This window comes from Tenebrio molitor, chromosome 4, assembly GCF_963966145.1.
Source record: "Tenebrio molitor chromosome 4, icTenMoli1.1, whole genome shotgun sequence".
NCBI lineage: Eukaryota > Metazoa > Arthropoda > Insecta > Coleoptera > Tenebrionidae > Tenebrio > Tenebrio molitor.
Window position 1 is genome coordinate 5939937 of NC_091049.1, and position 21254 is coordinate 5961190.

Sequence of the window (21254 nt, forward strand, 5' to 3'; positions counted from 1 at the left end):
AAATTTGAAATTGGATTCGGTCGGAGGTCGCGTCGCGCGTCTCACCACAGATTGAAAAGTAACGACTGTAAAAGTCTTCGGGGAGGAGGGGGTCTTTCAAGGACGAGAGAAACTTCTTCACGACGCAACAGAGGTCGTGGATGTCGCTTTTGGCGAGGTCCGCGTCGTTGACGTTCTGTTTTTCTAGTTGTTTCATGATCCTGTCGATCTTCGTGTTCGATCCCGACTTCCGGTAGATTCCTTCCACTTCGAGGTGGCCTTCGATCATACCCGTCAGCTTTCGGACCACTTCGAGGACGAAGTCCGTTCGTTTGGGGACGTTGTCCTGCGACAAAGGGACCAGTTGAGGGGGCGAAAGCTTTTGCAAGATTTTACGGGACAAAAGCGCAAATTACATTCTTACGTCTATTTTTTGGTTTTCATAGTGCAAAAGGAGATCTTCGACGATTCTCGTGAATTCCGTCGTTTGGGTCACCAGGTCCGTGCAGTTGTCCGGGAGGGTGATGAGCGACGGGCCCCAACATATCGACAAGTTGTGGAAATCCATCTTGTTGTGTTCTTTGTGCTGGCACACTTTGAGTAAATGTCGGATTATGTAGAGGAGGGTGGCTCTGTTCGGTTGGGGGAGCTTGTTCACGATGGCGCTGATTTCTTGTTTGCGTTCCGGATTCGCTGGAAAATTGTGAACGTTTGGTCAGCTGCTTGTGTGACGCGGCATCCAGGCCGGATCATTTTAATCAGCCCGTCTCACCCGTGGCCTGTCGCAGCAGCTCGTACACCTCGTACGATATGAGCGGCCGCTTCAGCTCCCTGAAGAAGAGCTTGAGCGTCCCGGCCAGGACGTCCACCTCGTTCCTGTACTTCTCCAGGACCTCCCACCTGCCGCAGTTGATCTCGAACCGGATGTTCTGGACGACGGCCAGATTGGCCGACGCCCTGTACAGCCCCAGGCTTGTGATGTTGGCCGGCTCCTCGATCAGCCTGACTATCCTAGTGATGACCTCGGGGACGGGATTCGTACTGTCGCACAGCTCCTCGAGCGTGTTGCCGAAGATCGGCTCGTTCTTGATGATGCCCTTCGACTCGAGGAGGTCCCTGCTCGACCGCTTCTTCAGCAGCCACTTCAGCTGGAACCAGGGGGTGGCGCCCTTCGCCGGCGACGGACGCGCCTTCTCCGTCTCCACGAACGACTTGGCGTCCTTCACCGTGTCGAAGTGCAGCCGGTAGATGTGCTTGTCGACGTCGGTGATCTCCAGGTCGGTGCGGCCCACCATCTTCACGCCCTTCTTCAAGGTGAGGTTGGCGCCGATGGTGGCCACCACCTCGCCCGTCTCTTTCATGATGAAGAGGTCGCCGTTGCGCAAGCGAAGCCGCTCCTTCGGCCAGATCTTGTAGCAACGCTCCTTGTCGATCTCGAGCCGCGACGCACCCCGGAAATCAAGGATTTCGTCCTTTTTCTTCCTGAAAAATTACGCAACGATTACGGATAATTGACAAATCGGCCCGAAATTGAAACGTTTTCTCTTCTAACCAAAAACAATTTACAAATTAAACAATGCAAATATGTCTAGACCAGTAGTTCCCAAACTTTTTTGCATATCGTAATGAAAGTGGCACTTTTTTACACGCAAAATCGTAGTTAAAGTAGCACTTTTTTACACGAAAAATCGTAGGGAAAGTAGTACTTTTTGCATCATTTTATTCCATTTCCTTGGAGATGATTGTCAAATCATACCTATATTTTTTTTTTGTAATTTTTCATACGAGTACAGTCGCGAGCAATAAATTTTGGTCGTCAAGGTCATTCTTTGACGCAATCGAAAATGCATTGTAAAACAGTCGTAAACTATCATCATGTTGTATGACATTAATTGTCATTTTTTTTCTCAATTTTTTGACACTTTGTTGACGTGGGCATAATCAGGCAGGGAAATTTTTTAAATTTGTGACAATCAAACCAAATTTTGAAATGATATTGACGACCAAAATTTATTGCTCGCGACAGTACATCGAATTGAAAAAAAAGTGTGTGTACAACACGTTATGAAAGTCTCTTTTTTTCACTTATTTGCTTGATTAATCAATCTGCAAATTCGTGAAAAAAAGTATGACTTTCATAACTAGTTGTACAAATAACTATTGTAAAATGCATTCATGTTGTTTTGACATGAGGCCGTGGAAATGTTGCATTTAATTTGGTAGTAAAGCTGTCTGTTGAATTAGGTTATGTTTTTTCTAAGTTTGAGGTTATAAACAGCAACAATGTCTAGTGCATTGTTGTCACTTTTACTAGTTTGCAATAAAATAATACTCAGACATCGCGGGAAATTCAGCAACATGTTGTGTTCATTTTGATAGAGGCACTTTCATGACGGAAATCGAACAGTGTGTCCAACATTAAAAAAATAAGTCAAGGCCTCCCATTATGTCAAAAAAACGTGAACAACATCGCGGGAAATTCAGCAACGTGTTAAATTTATTTTGATAGATCCGCATGTCAGGCACTTTAGTGACGGAAATCAGTGTGTCCAACGTTAAAAAAATAAATCATGGCCTCTCATTATGCCAAAACAACGTGAACGGTGTTTAGAATAGTACATTCTTCAACGAGCGTATAATGATGGCCATTATTCAACAGGATGAAAATTCCAACACGAGCCGTAGGCGAGTGGTGGAATCGTCCGATTGAATAATAACCATTATAGACGAGTTAAAGACTATACTTTCTCCACGACCAAACCCAGAAAAACCAATCTTTGAAAATTTAAGTAAATTTGATTTTTAATATTTGACAATTAAAATTGTGCCTCGTTTAGCGGTTGCTACGCGATGCGCGACTTGTTGTTTACAAACGCATCCAATTGACGATCTGCCCGTGATGACAACACGAGGGATATAATTGGCCGACAGCCGTGGATTGCAGTATATTCTATCACGAGGCGTGGAATTGATATAATTCTTTCATAGAATATCCAACAAAAATGCATTCATTCTTTAATAGTCGTGGGGAACAGTAGATTCCTCAACGAGAGTATAATGATGGCTACTACTCAAGAGGACGAAAATTCCATTACGAGCCGTAGGCGAGCTCACTATCCTGACCCACACTTTGGGAACCGCTGGTCTAGCCCAAATATGTATTTGTAACCCGGCCTGGATGCCGTGACAGTTCAATTTCTTTTTTATCATCTATGCGCCAATAATTAAAAAATACAAGTTTAGACCGTAACGCGATCTGTTTTGGTGAAATGATAACACAACACACGCATCTTTATCTTATCGAAAACGCAAAATATTTTGTTACTTGTCCCAGAGCGCGCTTTTCTATATAGATTACCACTAGCAACTCCCTCAATGTCAAAATCATATCAGCAGGTTTGTTGTTTGCGGTATAAACAAATTATAATTTGACAAACAGATAATTTATTCGGTTGTTTGCTAATATATAACGGAACGGTCTTCGGCAAGATTCGTAACGAAAATGAAATAGTTTCATGTTGAAACAATTTGGAAATTTTAACTTACCCATTTTCTTAAATTTAAAAACGTAATTACATATAATCGTTTATACAGGGTGATTCATATAGTTTCATAAATATTTTAACCAGTGGTAGATTCCGGTCTCAAAAGACTCTTAACAATAAAATTTTGAGTCATACATCAAAAATTACCATATCGGTTTTTTACTATTAGTACGTCCAATGTATAACAAATGTCATAATAGAAGCAAACAATTGTTGCTATAGAGAAAATATTGATATTATAAAGTTCGCTTTAGTTTCATTTTGACAACAATGCCTGACAGTTTGTTTCAACGTAAAATATTTTTATTTATTTGCAGTTTTTAAAAGGTGGTAGTACACTTTTCAACATGCTGTATCTTCAACAATTTTAACCTTAGAACCTAGACATTTTTGTAAGAGTGTTTAGGAGTTGAAATCTACCACCGGTTAAAGTTTGTATGATACTATATGAATCACCCTGTATATATTTTTTTTACTCATCCTGTGTATGAAAACACTATTGGTGGTACCAAGCAAATCTTTGACAGATTTGACCTTTGCTATTTGCCGCTTCGAGCAAAGACATGCCAGATATTTCCATGGCCTACATTAATCAGCAAACTTCTCAGCATGCCAATAACCTAAGAGTACACTAATTGTTTGTTTTATAGCAAAATCGAACCGTTCAAGGTTGTGTGTGTAGATTTTTGCTCGAAACGACCACAACAACACCCTTTGCACAATTTGACAGACTTGACTTGAGTCACTCACGTGGTGGAGGAAGCATAGGTGGAAGCGTAGGTCTGCGGCCGTTCTTGCTTGACATAATGTCTGTTGTCTCTGATCTTCACTTCTTCATCATCTTCGACCGGAAAATTTGTGGGTTTGTTGAGATTGTCGGTGGCATCCTCGGCTCCGTCGAACTCCTTGATCAAGTCCTGCAAAACGACACAACGTCAACATCCGAGGGACCAGTCTCGACGGAGACGCCGGTCGGCACGTGTACTGCACCTGGAGCAGTCTGAGTTCGTTTTCGGGCAAACAATCGAAGTGTATCGTACTTCTTGTCATTTTGTTTATCTCTTTTTTTGTACTATTATTCGTCACATGACCGGTGGTAGAGCGACAACGAACTGGCGTGACGAAGGTGGGATAAGCACGCGCATGTTAAAAGAGTGATAACGAGGCTGATAAAGAAGTTGTGTGGGCTGTGTGCGTTGGTCCCCACTCTTTTAAACGATCTGTTATTGCACAATTGGACAGGATAGGGGGACGAGTTGCGGCGCTAAGTGCCGGATAAACGCTGATCGCTGTGTGGAATTTGACATTTGTCGGTACAGCTAATTAGATGGTTGTTAGAGAAATTTTTATTCGTCGTTCGGATGTACCGAAGTGGTCGGTGTAACGATGAATTCGGATTTTTCCAAAAATCAAATGTTCACGTTTATTGTTATTTTGACTTTATACCGGGCAGATGATAAAAAGTATTCGTTGCATGTCTGTTACCTGTCAGATGTTCCAAAATAATTTTAAAAAATACATTTTTGTCGTAAAAATTACGACATTATTGAACTTGTAAAAATGGTACAAGGTCGTTGTACAGGGTGTTTCTGAAATACGTGTGTTAATTTTAACCAGTGAAAGAACTCGCCAATTTATGAAACTTTTCTCTATAACATTTTGTAAAATTCGTAAAACTATTCAAAGATTTTTTGTCCCACAATTTTTACCAAACGAGTCGTTTTGTGTGATTAACTAGCTTCTATTTTTTTGTATTTGTTTTTTTATATAACAATGGAACTTTTTAACAAAGCTCTGTTTCTATCACAACAGAAAATTTTCGCCCTTACCCATTGGCGGGTATACACTTTGATGGTTTATTTATTCCAAATTTTAAATCAATTTGTATTGCTTTTTCGTAAAAATGTTATAGAGAAAAGTTCCATGATTTGGCGCGTTCTTCCACTGGTTAAAATTAACACACGTATTTCAGAAACACCCTGTATATGCAAGCCATCCTCATGATATGAAATTTTTGCCGCCTCACTGTGAACTGTCAATTTTTGTCACTGTCAGTGTCATTTTTTAGGTGAAAAGTGCGGTGATGAGAATTTTTTTTCTTTCTTTCTAAATTAACGATTGAATCTAAAAATATTGAGTTGTTTTGCATTTTGCAATCAATTTAACTCCTGTGTGTGAACGGTGTGTATTCACTTACCTATAACAATAACCTATAACTTGGACTAAGTACGGTGGCCGGCAAAAAAAGTTAGCCATCATTTAAATGTCAGTGTTATTAAAGCATTAATTACACATTTGGATTTTGATGTGACAGAAAAGTGATGGCTACTTTTTATTGCAGGCCATTGTACAGTAATTTATAATGACCCTGGATATTATACAGCCTGTTTGATGAAAAACGCCTCAACCCATAACTTTGTTATTTATTACCCGATTTCAATGAACAAAAAAATCAAAGATATGGTTTTTCAAGCGCTACAAAACAGCCATAAAATGTTTTTTTTTTTAGCGTTATCTTCAATAGCTAACGATAGTCAACTTTTTTTTTAAATGGACACATGTAGTTTTCTAGGGTTGGTCTGATAAGGTTTTTTTTTCTGGATCTAATGATGTATTGAAAGTTATCATTTATCTAAACGTCAGCTTAGAAGTTTTCATCTGCTTTTTTAAACTTTTTTTATTTAAGTATAAAATAACATTGTCAGTCATGCAGGATAGCAGTCATTTGACTATTATTTTATGTTCGAGTGTTTTAAAAATCGTAATTAGTCAAAAACAAAAAGTTAATAGAAAAAATAATAATAATTTAAAAAAAAATATTTTTTTTAATTATTATTTATGTTTTCCAAGAAAATAATAATAAAACTCTTCAAGATTGCACCTGAAAATTTTCAAACTCACACTTGACATTTGTTGCTATTTGTATTCCAATTGTTTTTCACGGCACACTTGAAAATTTCATAATAAACTGAACCACAATTAAAAATTGTTTTTTTTTTCAGTCAGCTATGAACCAAACGATAATTTTTAATACATCGTTAGATTCAGAAAAAAAAACTTTATCAGACCGAGCCTAAAAAACTACATGTGTCCATTTAAAAAAAAAAAGTTGACTATCGTAAGCTACTGAAAATTACGCCAAAAAAAATAATATTTTATGGCTGCTTCGTAGCGCATGAAAAACCATATCTTCGGTTTTTTTGTTCATTGAAATCGGATAATAAATAAAAAAGTTATGGGTTGAGGCGTTTTTTATCAAACAGCCTGTATCAGTCTTATAAGAAGCAATTGTAGCACGCACGGGTTTAGGGCATGACGAGCTCGTTTGCCATGCAAAATTCAATACAAAATGCCCTATAAATGAAATGATATCGTACATACTCTGCACCTTTCAAGCCATTTTTAAGTGAAAAGTAACAATTTTCAAATTTTGGGAATTTTGTCGTGGTTGCCAACAATTGTCATATTCTTTGGAAGATTCAAATTTCAATTGTTATTAACAAATTACAAATGAGCGAAGACAATTTTGTATGTACAGTTGGTTGCAAAAAAAAACGGTAACTGTCATAATAAAATTGACATATTTTTACAATTCATACATACCTAGTGTGAAACCTTCTTACGAAAGATTATGGTCAAAATTCAATGACATTTTTCAAAATTATTTGAGAGGTCAAATAGACATTTAATTGACAAACGGACAAAATCAAATTTACATTAGGAAAATTTTCGTTTCCCGTTTTTTTTTTTGCAACCAACTATTCCCCGCCAGAAATACGAGATTAATGTTTAAATTCCACGGAAACAACTTACATTAAAATTCGTTTTGTTTTGACATTTCATTTTCCTCATGCCAAGAGCAGGAATGCCAACCTTGAAAACGTAAATTGCACTAATTTGTTTCAAAACGCGAATTACAGCACTCAAAATGGGTTTGCAATGACTGAGTCTATTGGCAATGAAACAATTGAAAAATATTGGTGTTTTTTTGTCTCGTAATTGGCACTGACCGGATGTTTTAACTTGACACGACATTTAATATTTATGCTATTACAGAAATGAACCTTTGATGGTAAATTTCAATTTTGCCTGTCACCACAGTCAAAGCTGACAACCGGAAATGTGTTTAGATTACAGTGGTACCAAAATCATTCAAATTTTCATTGTTACTAACCGATTCAGTCATTTTTGATCATTCGGTAGCTTTCACACAGACGCAAAGTAGAAAAATGGGATTTAAACGGCTAGAGTAGGTACTTTAGGAATAGAAATTTTGAAAACGGACAGTGCCGAACCTTGCTTTACGTTTTATGAATTTTGAAAAGAAAATGAACGTTTGTTTCAAATGTACAAATTACAAGCACAAAGTTATCGAAAGCATTTTTTTCAAATTTTCCCTTTCTGAAGTACCATTTTGTCGTCAATGCTTTTTGTTCGTGAATCAACATCGTCTTCGTCACTTTTTGTCAATTGACATGATAAATTAAGGTGCACTGATTAAACAATTAAATTATGTAAAATTTTAGGTGATTAATTCCCACGTACGTGTTCAGCCAATCAGACCACTTGCTTTTATCCAATCAAAAATGTTTATCGCGATTAAAACGTCCTACTACTCTGTCATCTGTCAAAAGTGATTAAATTTGCATGCTATTCCTGTCAGATTCTCAAATTGTTTTTAATAATTGTGTTTTGTTATAAATAAATAATTACCTAACGTTAAAGTTTGTATTCTGGAATTAATCTTGCCAAAAATAACACAACCGAATTTTTTATATCTGATAAATTTCTCAATTTTCATTTAAACATTTTTGCTTTGGACAATTTTACTCGTTGATATTTGGGCATTATTATTCAAAGATGAAACCCTCGAGCTAAAGCTCTCGGGCCTAACCAGAATAAAAATGTCCAAATTCAACTCGTAAAATTGTCAAAGCAAAAAGTTTTCGTAAAATTGAAAAATTGTTATTTTACCTTCATTAAAAATGTGATATTTGACAAGTAAAATCGAAAAACGCTAACGGTACCATATGCGTTATAAATCCAAAGGCGGCTTTGACGAGAATTTTTTAGACATTCCATTCCAAATTTTCTTTTTTTTCTTTTTGCCTTATTTCAAAAATACTGGCACACTTTTCAATGTTTCAAGATTTGTTCTCTCATTTTGTATTTATTCATTTATACTGCGACGTTCCGGAAGCAACAACACAATACAAGGAGTGTTATTGCAGCCACTGATTTCATGCATGACTGATAAAATCTTTATCGATTATAGATGTGGCAAAGAAAATCAAAAACAAAGTTTTTACGAAACAGGAATTGACACATTTTCTATGAATCTTCAACTGAACGATTTGTCATTGTTTGTCGTAGAAAACGGAAAATTCTTTCTCCACTTTGTTTTTTTTTTATCATTACGATCCACTTCCCCTTTCTTCTCGACTTTTCTTCATAAAATACACAGTGTCCCTTTTACAATATTTTTTCAAATTTAATTTCAAATGATTTTATTTGACGTTACGTCCCCGTAAACTCGTCATTTGTTAATGATTTGTAAATTATTTCTACACTTTACATCTCTTTCCGAGAAAAGTCATAGAACACACACATCAAGATGAATTTACAAACAACAATTTACAACAAAGTTTGTGTCATTTCCGGTCCAGGTTCGTAAAAATGAATTGTCGACTGAGACGGTATTTTAACATTTGAACAGAATCCTTCAGTATTGCAATAATATTTAAGGAAATCCGTAGCTCACCCTTTATATGTATTTACAAATATTTATTTTTGCTGATAGTCTACAAAAGTCTTCTCCCTTAAAGTAAACAGTGTCTCACAACAAGTGTTTACAAACTTTGAAAACATTTTTTGTCATTAATATTGTTTATTTATATTATTGAATAATCCAGGTTACACGATATAACCGGAGACAAACATTTTTTGGTCCTTCGAGCCGGACAAGCCATAATTGGTCGTTTAAATTGTGGCTTTTCGTTTGTTGTAATTGTCAATTAAAATTTCAAAATTCTCTATCTCTATCTCAGTGTAACAGTTTTTTTCTCACCTTGTTTGTTTAGTTATATCTTCGTCAATTCATCTAATATAAAAAAAATATCGTCAATTGTTTTAAGCTATTTTATTTATTTGCTGTTCTTTTAAAAAACACGCTTTTTTTTAACAAAGAACGACCTACAAAAAGGTTTTTTTTTAAATCACGACTCAGTTAATTCGCAATTATAAAAGTAATGTTCAAAAGATTGAATTTTTCATTTCCAAATTATGATTTAGCGTTTGCGTTTCCTCGATTAGAACATGGAGTGTTTACACTTTACAATCTCTTCTGTTTACTACACCAAAATGTTAACTTTACAACATAACTACTTGTTGATAATTTTTAACCGGTTAGTCTGAAATAAACAAAAAAGTTGGCGTCATTTCGTTCCGCAGCAGACGCAATCGAACTCTTCGCCGATCTGATAATTCAACCACTTCCTCGACTCGATAAACGGCGTTCAAAAACTGGCACGTTTGGAACACGCTCGTCGTTACTTGACCCGCACAACATAAAATAAGACTTACGGTCGCGAACAAAATGTCAAATGCGTCTTAAACAGACATACGTTCAAAATTGCGCCAAACGGATTAGTTTCCGAACGCGGGTTACTTTGATTGCAACATTAAAAAAGATCTAGTCGGTAGTCGACTGGGTACATTTAAGCATGTTTCGAAAACCTCTTAATGGGCACTAAGGATTCACGCTTTTTGATAATGTCGTAGATTTTACTCTGCTTTTGAGAAATCTTATCAAACCGGCGTTTCAAGACAACGATAGAAACTTCCGAAAGTGTCTAGAAAAACCAAATAAAGTGCGTCATGCCATTTCCAGAAATCTCTAAACCTCACTCTTATCGCAGGAAGCAACATTTAAATGATGCTTTAATGAGTTGAACTGGAGAATAATTTAATTCTCGAGCAAAAACGTCGCCTTTTCCAAAATGACAAAATTGAAGAGGTGACAGATGTCAGATGTCAAATGTTAAACGTCAAACGCCACGACGACTGGATCGAGTCTCGCCTCACCACATTCCAGCGTGAATAATAAATAACCCTTCCGTCGCATTAATCGCACCGGATGGGCAGCGCTTATGCGTTTCGATTATCTCCGATGCATTGTATTTTCTTGTCCATAAACGTGCACCACGTCAACGCACCGCCTCCCGTTTGGTCCGCGATATCGCTTATCGGCGCTATCAGCCAGCCGTGTCTGTGTTGTTGTTTTGGCCTCTACCTCGTTCTCCAAGAAGTGCTCCTCCTCGCCGCAGTACGAGTGCCTCAACTGCCTCTTCCACATGACGACGTCTTCGGCGGCGTCGTCGTCGAGCGTCTCGTAGACGACCGGTTCGCGGCGCAACCTCTCCACCGAATCACCGAAATTGACCGACACTCTGCACACCTGTCCGTAGTTGATCCGCAACCACCTGGAGGTCATCGCCGACGCCACTTCGTCGTAGTACTCGGGCGCGTACCGCAACTCGTCCAACCATTGGACAACACACCGATTCCACATCGTCGACGGAGTGTTTCGGGAGCGAGCGCGACCACATCCGGCGCTAACGTCGTCGCTTGACGTCTCTTTATGTACTAAAAGAGCAAATAATGAGCTCATTGATAAGACGCGGCGCTCCCAATTACGAAATTATTACTCATCCGTCGGGTTTCGTTCCCTTGCGCTAAATTGGCCCAATTAAAAGCACTTACGTCATCAGGTTGGACCAAGTTGATGTACCAGTCGGATTTGCTCTTGTAGAGGGTGCCGAACGGCTTTTCGTCTTCGCCGTCGTTAGACCGCATCCTCACCAGCTCCACCCGATTCTTCCTCGCCCTCTTTTCGTTCTTTTCGAAATCGCGAGAATACATGACCGATCACTCTCGCCTTTTTCCATCGAACTGATAAGATTAGCCGAATCGATTGTGACAGATTGCGAACGCTGCCGCCGTTCGATTAAATAAATCTGCGGACCTCCAGGACTGCCAACTTTATCCACAAACAAATCTTCTTCTTCCTTTTTGTTAATAGGCAACTTGCCTGTTCCTTCTTCGATTCTTAACCTCTTATTTAGTCGTCACACCACCTCTTTCTTCTTCTTCCTGTTGATCTTCTTCTCCATCTCTTGCGATTTGCCATTCCTTCTATTCTTTTTTTCCTCCACTTAACAGCTCATTCATATTATCCAGCTGACATGTTTTTCCAATATCTTCACTCCTTGCTCTATTTCTAAGGGTCTCATTTGTTATCTTCCTTAATATTTTCATCTCTGCTGTTTCTAATATTCTTTTGGTGATCGTTGCCTCCGGCCTTGTTTCAGCTGTGCATGTCATCATTGGTTTAGCTACGCTCTTGGGAATTCTGCTCTTGGCAGAATGCTACTGATAAGTGTTTGGTTGTTCGCTCTGTTATCTTTGTTTATTTGATGTTTTCTTCCTCCTCTACTTTTCCGTTAGTAGAGATCTTTATCCCTAGATATTCCACTTCTGCTACTTGCTCTCTATTTTGTTGTCGATACCTTGCTATTACTAATGTGTCTGTCTACTTGGAATCCTGTACCTGCATATCAATGTGGCACTAATGATCGTATCTAGCAATAGCAGTACGGGGTCAGAAGTAGTTAGTTTTACGTACCATCGTAGTAGGCGTTGGTGGCTTAGTTGAATGTGCCGCAAGCTTCATAACATGAGTGAGACTAGTATCGCCGATAGGTAGCGCTGCTGGCGGTAGTGGAAATCTGTCTACCAGTTTGTCTAACGTTGCGAGGCTGGCGGCACATCCGGGTTTTCAACGCCAACTACGATGGTACCAGATAGAGGTAGCTCATGCTTAAGCATGATGTTGCCAAGCTTTAAAAAGAAGCCACGAACGTTGCTTTTGTTAAATGAGGAGGCACGACCGAGACTTGTTGCTTCCGGTGATCTTACAGAAAGACTTGGACTTCTTTTAAGAAAAGGCAGTTGGCCAGTCTGGTCCAGCCATGTGTTAGCTACACTTCGTATCGTTCTTTGATCGCCAATTTTGCAGCTTGTTTTGTCATGTTCAGTGACTTAGTGCCCCTTTTAGTTTTTCTTTTGTAATACCTCAATCCACAGAATGTGAATTTACTAGCAGGTGATTTTTCTCGTCTAGCCGTCTTTGATAAGATAAACAAACTTGATCAAAACGTATGGCGTAACTTAATTATGTCACGATAACGTTAATTTGTTTAACAAATTGGGTTAGTTCTACAATTCGTTCTTGGATTTCAAATCTCACGGAACTACGGAAAAATATATGTATTTATAATTTTTCGTAAAATTTACGATTACTGTAAATCTTGGACGTCTACATACGTTACTTGGCGATTCATATTTTCGAATACTCAACGACAAGTTTTGATGAAATACACGCACATTTTGTCTAATTTTCAATTTTAAGTCGGATGAAGTTAAATGATGAATTCTTCCGAACGCACAGCTGTGACAGACACATCAAAGAAAACGTCTACGCGAGATGGCGACCCGCGCTCCAATTTTTTGAGGGTGCAACTGCGATTCTTGATAAAAAAATGTGATTTTCTGCCCTCCACATCCGCACATTTTGTGAATTCACATAGGTATCCCTGGAAATGAAACCATGCTTCGTCATTGAAGAAGGATAAATCCAGAAGATCGTTGTTCATTGACTAATCCAACCAGTGACAGTAAGTCATTCTCTTTCGTAATCTGGTCTATCTTAACAGTTTTTTGAGATGTAGCGTGTGATAAATCCACTTGTTGTGAAAGTCTTCTTAAAGAAGACACATTTTCAGCAGCGCCAGAAGTTCCTTTTGTTACAGCAACATCCCAAAGACACGGCCGAGCTTCCCACACCCCTTGGCACTTGTTGGAAGTAATATTCAATTGTGGATGTCTCGTGTTCTTCGGTGTCTTGCGTAGTCTTGATAAAGACTGATTTTTGGTAACAACCGAGAAAACAAGTGGTGAAACAAAATTTAAAAACGCAAAAGGCAGCAGAAACGAGGTTATGGTATGGCAAAACTGTCAGAGCGATCTTAGGCAACCCAAAATACAATACATTAAGCCAGTTCTATCTGAGCAATACGTCTTTTTCTGGTAGTCAGCTAGACGTAAAATTAAATAAATCACCAGGTATTTTAAAATATTTTAAATGTTCGACAGAGTTACGTTCTGGTAAGTACAGCAAGTAAAATAGTATCGCGCGTTCAAATGAAATCGTGGGGTGAGTAGGCGTTGGAAAAATTAAACCGTTTAGAACAGTGTAAAGTTTGAATTTCCCACCGTTTGACACGAATGACATTTGTTTATGTTTAATCAGGACATCATTGAACATGTTTGTTTTCAGCAAAGGGTGCCCTTAGATATTTGCTTCGAGCTTCGAGAATAGGAATCGTTAAGTTATTCTATTGTTAATGTAAAACATTGTAAAGAAAGATTTTTTGGCTCTAAATTTTAGGTTAGCTGTCAACATACTCCAATTACCTTACTAAGTAGGATATAAAATGTTACTTCTGGACCAGGGCATGTGGCGTCTTAAAAAACAGGGTAGAATCTTACAAATTTAGCTGTTGTTTAAAACCCTTCAAAAAGCATTAATTTTTTTTTATTCACTCCAAAAGTACCCAGATACTCGGTATCTGTAGACTACCAAAAATTGGGCACATGAAAAAACAGGGTAGAGTCCTACAAATTTAGTGTTTTCCCAAAAGTAAACATCCGAAAAAGATCTAAAAAACTTACAAAATGGCTTATTATTCCTGGACCAGGACATTTGGCGTTTTCAAAAAACAAAGCACAACCCTAAAAATTTAACTGTTCTCCCCAAAAAAAAAAAAAAAACAACTGAAAAAGGCCTAAAACCCTTTTAAAAAGTATTAATTTTTATTCACTCCAAAAGTACCCAAAGATCTATAGACCAACAAAAATTTATTTTTTCTAATTTTGACATATAAAGTGACAGTTTTCAAAATTAATTGACGTTTGGAAACGTCACACTTTTCGTAACTGGTTACGAAAAGTAAAATCTTTCCTAACTGGTTAGGAAAAATTTATTGTATCACCAGTTGAGACTGCCATATTTTTTGTTTTTAAGCAAAATAACCGTGCCTACTTACCTACTTGATATTTTAACACAATAATAATTTATTATTAATGAAATTCATTACTTCGTTTAACGTTTGCAGAAACTTTTTTTTTGTCAAAATTAGAAAAAATCTTGTACGTAACACGTTAGGAAATGCAATTTTGTGTAACTCCTGTGATTTTGCGGGATCTCGCTGCGCTCGTCCCGCAAATATTCCACTCGTTACACAAAATAACGCATTTCCTAACTGGTTACATAAATAGCTATTTCGTAAATTGTTGAATTTACATTTTTCAATAAAGCGTCCGTATTCTTATTGCTCTTTGCTTCCACTTTTACTTGTGTTTTTTACTGAATCTTGGACTTTTTGTCCTACGCTGTCTGTTAATTCACATGGTGATCATTTATGAGATCAATACTTTGATTTTGCAGTGTCCGAGTGTCAAAGTGACAAATTTGACGGTAATCAAAATTGAGGTTACTAATGCATAAAGGCAGTTTTACATTTTTTTGATAGAAGTGACCTTGGCTGTCCGAAATTCCGTGTCCGCAACTGTACTTACATAACTATTGTATCTAAATTTATTTCTTAAAGATAAACACGCACGTAATACGCTCGAACGTTCAGCGCTTAAATTTAATAACGAATAACACATTTCGACTTTTGAGCGTTTTAGTTAAACAAAAGACGGTCGATGGTCGAGCGTTGGTATGGTCTATAAAATTCCTTAAACAATATAAACATTTTTTTCTTCAAACGTCCGTAAATTATGATATCTAATATGTATTTATATTTCAACATTGAAGTTACAGACTGAAATAATAATGTTATTGGAGAAATTTAAATAATTTTTATTAAGATACGAATATCTCATGTAAATTTTAAAATAGCAAGAGTTATTAACTGATAAAATATGTTTTCCGCATTAAAGATATTACAGGTGATGAAACATTGAGAAAAGGGTGACAAATATTGACAAAAATGGTATCTTGATAACAATTACATAAGTACTGTATCAATTTTTATCTACCAGAAAAGATAAATCGTCCTAATTGGATTTCGATTTTTTTAAAAGTTGTTAGTTTCCCTTACTTAATTGAATTGAATAGATACTGGCTTATCACCCATACCGCCCGGGTTCGATTCCCAGTTAAATCATCAGGTTTTTTCAAATCACTACCATCTTTCGGAGATGTAAAGCTGTCGATCCCGGGTCCCGGCTACTTACTTATACTTGGGCCAACCAACAGATATAGTAATAAAAAAAAGGGGATGTGGCCTAGTTGCGTAGAACGATATACGCCGAAGCCTGTTTCACAATGAAGCAGGTTCTTTGCCATTTGTCATTCAACTAGAGAAACAAAAATCTTGAAAAAAAACTATTTTGTAATACAAATCGAAAAACGCCGAGGAAAACAAACAAACATAAACAAGTGGTCAAACTCCCGAAGCGAGGTTAAAACGAATGAGATGCCGGATACCGTCAAGTAATTTTTGTGGATGTACATCAGGCTTTCAAAAATTTGCGCACGTTTTGAATAAGCCAATTGGAAGCTGCTATTTAAAATACGCGGGCACTAGGGGGCGGTTTTATTACTAGGTATATCTGTTGGTTGGCCCAAGTATAGTAGTGGTCGTTAGGTCATGTTAGCGGCGCTTGTGCGACCTGAAAACTTCTAGCACTTGGCCTTAGCCAGAAGGTATACGATTGTTTATTTATTTTTTTTAATCGAATTGAATTTTTAAATGGTACAACGGGAGTAACTTCCGGTTGTTGACGGCTTGAGATTGACAGCCGCATCATTGAGAAGTAACTTTCGACATTTCGAATTAAATTAAACATGCTGGTGAGTCTGCTCGAAAGCCTAAAAAAGGTTAATTTATGTTTAAAGCCAAAATGGGGGGCACTTGGGGTATTTCCCTTATTTAATTTTTAGATAATTGTTCTGCATTTCAAATTTAATATCTTTTTAGTCAATTTTTACTCTCATAACCTACCATTTTGGCAATATTAATGTTACGTCAGATATATGTCAAATAAACCAACAAAACATATCCGGTTGCAGTGTTGCAAACAGCCGAATAAAAAAATGTTTATAATAATATTACCAACTCAAACAGTCCCCCTTGATCACCCCGTATTACCAGATTTTCTATTGTTGAATACAACTAACGGAATTTTTGAAACTTTTAAATGTTAAAAAGTAGTTCAAATACTTCGACGTTTCCTTGAATAATTAGTACATAGGTATTATAAAATATGAAAATACGTCGGATTCTGACTTTTTCACACTTAGTGCGAAAAGAAAGTTATTTTCGCACGAGTGCGCTAAAGTTTTGCAAACTAAGATGATATCGAAAAGTTTAATTTTTCATTCGTGAATGAGAAAAAGTAACTTGATCTATGACTGTTTGGATTTATTGTATTGTTATTTTTATTATTACGTTCAATTTTATCTCGATAACATTTTTAAATAAAAAAGTGTACGAAAAAAAAAATGTGTTACACAGTCGAGGACTGGTTTACAAATCTATGAGGGGCATGATGACCAACTCAATAGACCGGGACCAATGGCTTAACGTGACTTCCGAATCACTTATTAGGAAGTTGATAAAAAGTATTGGCCCTGCCAGCTTGTATGATGGCTCGTCTTTTTTTCCCTTTTATTTATATAAGCTATAACTGATGCATTCACAACAATAATAACATATTTGAGGATATTCAAATATTATTGCTTAAATATGATGTATCTAATGCTCTATTGTAAGTATGAAAAAAAAAGAACAATTGAGGATTTATTAGTATTCGGACATCTCACAAGTTCATCGCTTTGAAAAGTACTACAAAGATTGTTCAAAAAAACAACATTTTTTGAACGGCGATAACCAAAAAAATAATCATAAATCTGCATCACAGGTGAGATTTGTAAAACTCACCATGAGAAGTCGCCAGATTTGCGACGGCTTTTTGAACAAAAGAAAATCAGGGTGGTTGCCCTGAGTGCCCATATCACCACCCTGAAAGGAAACGCCCGAATTTACGAAAAAAAATGGTGGGCCAGTCGGCTAAAGGCATTTAAAAATGAAATTTTAAAACCTAATTTCATTAAAAAACAAAACAAAAAAATATAAAGAAGGTTAGGTACAATAATGCGTTTTCTTTCTTCAAGTAAAAAAAAACTTCGGCAAAAAGATTCCAACCCGGAGCGTCGACCCTTCGGCCTGGCCCACCGGCGGCGGCGCTAGAAACCCTTCAAAATTTGCCATGTTTTTTTCTAATACTAGGTCCATGGTATTGGGTGATTCAAAATGATTGTGGATAAGTATGGCAACCATGTACGAAAATTTATGTGGCAGCTGTGTGGGTGGGATAGAGTTGACATTTCCTTGACAGTTCATAGTCGCGCAATTTTGAAAATTGTCAAGTCAACGTACAAATGTATAAAAAAAATTAAATGCACGCCTATGAAATGTCATACAAATGTCAACTGTCAACCCATCCACACACTTGGCACATACATTTTCGTACATAGTTGCCAAACTTATCCACAATCATCTTGAATCACCCAATATAAGCTGATCGAGAAGGACTGTTTAAGTTGGTAATACTGAATTTTATTTTTTAATGGTACAACTGGAGTAACTTCCGGTTACTGACTGTTCTACACTGACAGCCGCAGCATTGACAAGTAACTGCTGTTAATGTTACGTCAGATATGTGTCAAATAAACCGAATAAAAAATATTCCTTAACTGTATTGCCTACTCAAACAGTAATTCTTAATTGCCTTTAACATTTAATGTTACAAAATGTTATAGGTATGTTGCACATACAAATTTCACTGTGTTGTTAACGCTTCATTTCCAGAGTTAAATTGCAACGAGTTTATCACTGCATTTATAAGTTGGTCGAAAAAAACCCACACCCCACATAGAACATTTCCTGTACCTGCTCTTTATTTTATACGGTTGGCAGCTTTGATCTTTGTCAGCAGGGGAATTCAAGTCAACCAATTTGTACATGTTTGACAGCGACTACAATTGATCAGATACAGTTACACTTCATATAGAAAAAACCACTTCAGAAATAATGTTTACACGATCTCATTTGTGTGTTTAATATTGACACTGTGACAGCGTTCTAACCTCAATCATACTCGTATTTTCACCTTAATAACACCACACGAACACGAATTAACCCTAGGACGGGCGGACAGTACTGAATCCTAGGTACACATATTGTTGGCAACTCTGAATTTTTTCCCCTATAAATTTTCAGTACATGGAAAACGACTCGTTCGAGCCTTCCGCGCGCGAATTAATGAAAAACTGACCTTCATAACGTCGACAGTGTTGTAGCGGGAGCGGTGCCCCGGGCGCCCCTGAGCGCCCCGCAACTGGATCTCCTCGATGCAGGCGGCGAACCTCGTCTCGTCGAATGACTGCGACTTGCGCTTCTTCAGCTGGGCCCGATTGGGTTGGTTGCGGCGCGGTGGAGGCTGCGGGGTCTGGGGTGTCCGAGGCGGCGTCAGCTCCTGTTTCTTCTTCTGGCGGAGGTAGAGCTCGTTGGACTCGAGCGCGAAGCGCAGGGGGACGGTCTCCATCGATATGGAACGCTCCCGGACGAGGCCTCGCCCGCGGATCCGCGCCCGGGGCGCGTCCTGCTCGCTCGCTTTCAGTTCGCCAGTGCTGCTGTACTTCTTCGAGGAGAAACTTTTCCAACGGCGCAGCACCGACATTTTCACACTTTCAACGTGTCTTGAATAAAAAATGCAGTCTGATAAGACTGATTTTCTTATCGCCCGCCACCCGATGACGGAACGTAGCCGAACTCCAGATAAGGAACTGAGCGCGCTCTCGCCTCTTCATGATTTACGACACGAAATTAGGTCTGTTCTGCTCAAACATCACAATTTATTTCACAAATCAAATTTCGATTGAGTTGTGCAAGCGCCCTCTGGCGAGTGGCTAAATTCACACAGCAGTCACAGCACACTTCCACAAAAATACTCTGCAAATATTTATGCAGAATGTACAGGATAAAACTGTTTCTCGTTATCTCTGTAAGTTCGCTGATTCGCCGAATGACACAACTAACCTTGAACATTCTGCAATTGAATTGTTACAATTTTTTTTTGGCAATGACCTTGGAGCGACTAACTTCACATCCTTTGCGGCAAGATTAAATAACGTCAAGCTAAGACGTGACTTTCTCACCTTATATGCAACGTCATTTTGACTTATTTGGACCTTTTGTGCTTTGAAAAAACTCATTTAAATCTACACGTCTTAAAAAATAAGTTCTCTACTTAAGTATATTAAAAAAAAATAATTTATTTCACACTTAAATAAATACAATGCTAGAGTTCATGCGCTAGGTGCGCCCTCTAGGTTAACCTGTAGTTCTTCCCCGGTTCTTCGTACTGGTAAAACATGGCGTAGAATAAAACAATTAAAATGCAAAACAAAAGAATGTAAGTGCACCAAACTAGGTGAACGTAAATAATATTTCTGTCCTCCTGAAAAAAACCCAATTGTTAATTTTTGTTGAAACTGGGGTTGCAACGTACTTGACTTAAGTAACTCTCGAGTTCGTATCCGGTGTTAAGTAACAACTTCGCCAAGTTTGAGTGGGTGCAGAGGTCCGGATTTGAGTAGAGCGTTGTAACAGTAGCATTCTACAAAAAGTCGAATAAAGCTAAGACGTGACTTTGGCAGCTCTCGTCGCCAAATTTTTTTTGACAGGTGTCATACCTGCGCCGCTTTGGTGGCCTCGCAAAGGCTCACATCTGGCATGCTGATGTATTTTGAGGGGCCCTGGAGGACCGCACAAACAGTCCCGTTGCTCTCGCCCTTCGGCATGACGAAATCCACCCTCAAGACCGCCGTCTCATCTCTGTTCGCGCACCGCGGCAGCCACCGTCGCAGATCGTAGAAACCCCTGACTGCGCTCCCACGTTTGAAGTCGGTCAGGTTGAGGGTGATCCAGGTCGCGACGCTGGTCGGGTCGCCGGCTTGCAGTTTGAGTTCCATTTGGGCGGCGTGGTCGTCGCTGCCCGCGCACAGATCCTGGTTGCTCGCGTGCTCGGTCAGAGAGGCCCAGTTCTGCAAATTGAGGTTAGGTGGTGGGGTTCGAGGAGGCGCTCGCTCACTTGTTTCACGTCCGTGTTTGCGATTTTGTCGGTGTACTTGACGTAGAACGTCAAGCAAAAGGTCGCGACCATCATCAGGACCAGGCTGACGAGGAAGATGACCATCGGGGGGCGCGTCTTGAAGAAATCATTGCAGTTTTTCACCGATGCGAACAACATACTCCACTTCCATCAGATTCGTTATCAGAGATTGAGATAAGATGAGCTGATACCTGGCATAATTGAGGCTTGCGGAGTTGTGTGTGTTTGAAATTGTATGAGGATTCCTAACCTCAAAATTGTGCAATTTTAGTAATTTTCCGGGGATGTCAAATTGAGGTTACGGTAGAGGTTAGTTCGAGGTGTGGCCGTCGGCGCCACCGAGTTGGATTTTCGAGGGAAGAATAAAAACGTTTTAAACAATATACAAGCTTTATTTTATTGTGTAATGGCACCATTAATATT

General features: G+C 38.4%; 2 protein-coding genes across 7 annotated transcripts in view; both read right to left on the minus strand.

Moving 5' to 3' along the window:
* LOC138129929 (rho GTPase-activating protein 12-like) overlaps window positions 1–19681 on the minus strand; it is a 20815-nt gene extending 1134 nt beyond the window's left edge. For 2 of the 6 annotated variants that reach the window (XM_069046264.1, XM_069046265.1), the window contains exons 1-5: window positions 18993–19681; window positions 4275–4441; window positions 752–1461; window positions 404–672; window positions 46–325 (exon numbers count right to left, since the gene is read on the minus strand). In XM_069046264.1, coding sequence (XP_068902365.1) covers window positions 46–325; window positions 404–672; window positions 752–1461; window positions 4275–4441; window positions 18993–19397 — 1831 coding nt within the window. In that variant the 5' untranslated portion in view covers window positions 19398–19681. Of the gene's footprint in view, window positions 1–45; window positions 326–403; window positions 673–751; window positions 1462–4274; window positions 4442–4514; window positions 4866–10815; window positions 11172–11285; window positions 12033–18992 lie in introns of those variants that run through there. The other 4 variants (XM_069046263.1, XM_069046267.1, XM_069046266.1 and 1 more) reach the window with 4 other exon arrangements.
* A 298-nt stretch (window positions 19682–19979) lies between these two features.
* On the minus strand, window positions 19980–21115 carry LOC138127955 (transmembrane protein 248-like). The gene is made up of 4 exons (XM_069044098.1): window positions 20811–21115; window positions 20413–20763; window positions 20229–20336; window positions 19980–20177 (listed from the first exon to the last, which is right to left on the minus strand). The coding sequence occupies exons 1-4, from the start codon at window positions 20967–20969 to the stop codon at window positions 20046–20048; spliced, it is 750 nt and encodes a 249-aa protein (XP_068900199.1). The 5' UTR covers window positions 20970–21115; the 3' UTR covers window positions 19980–20045.
* Between the last annotated feature and the right edge of the window lie 139 nt (window positions 21116–21254).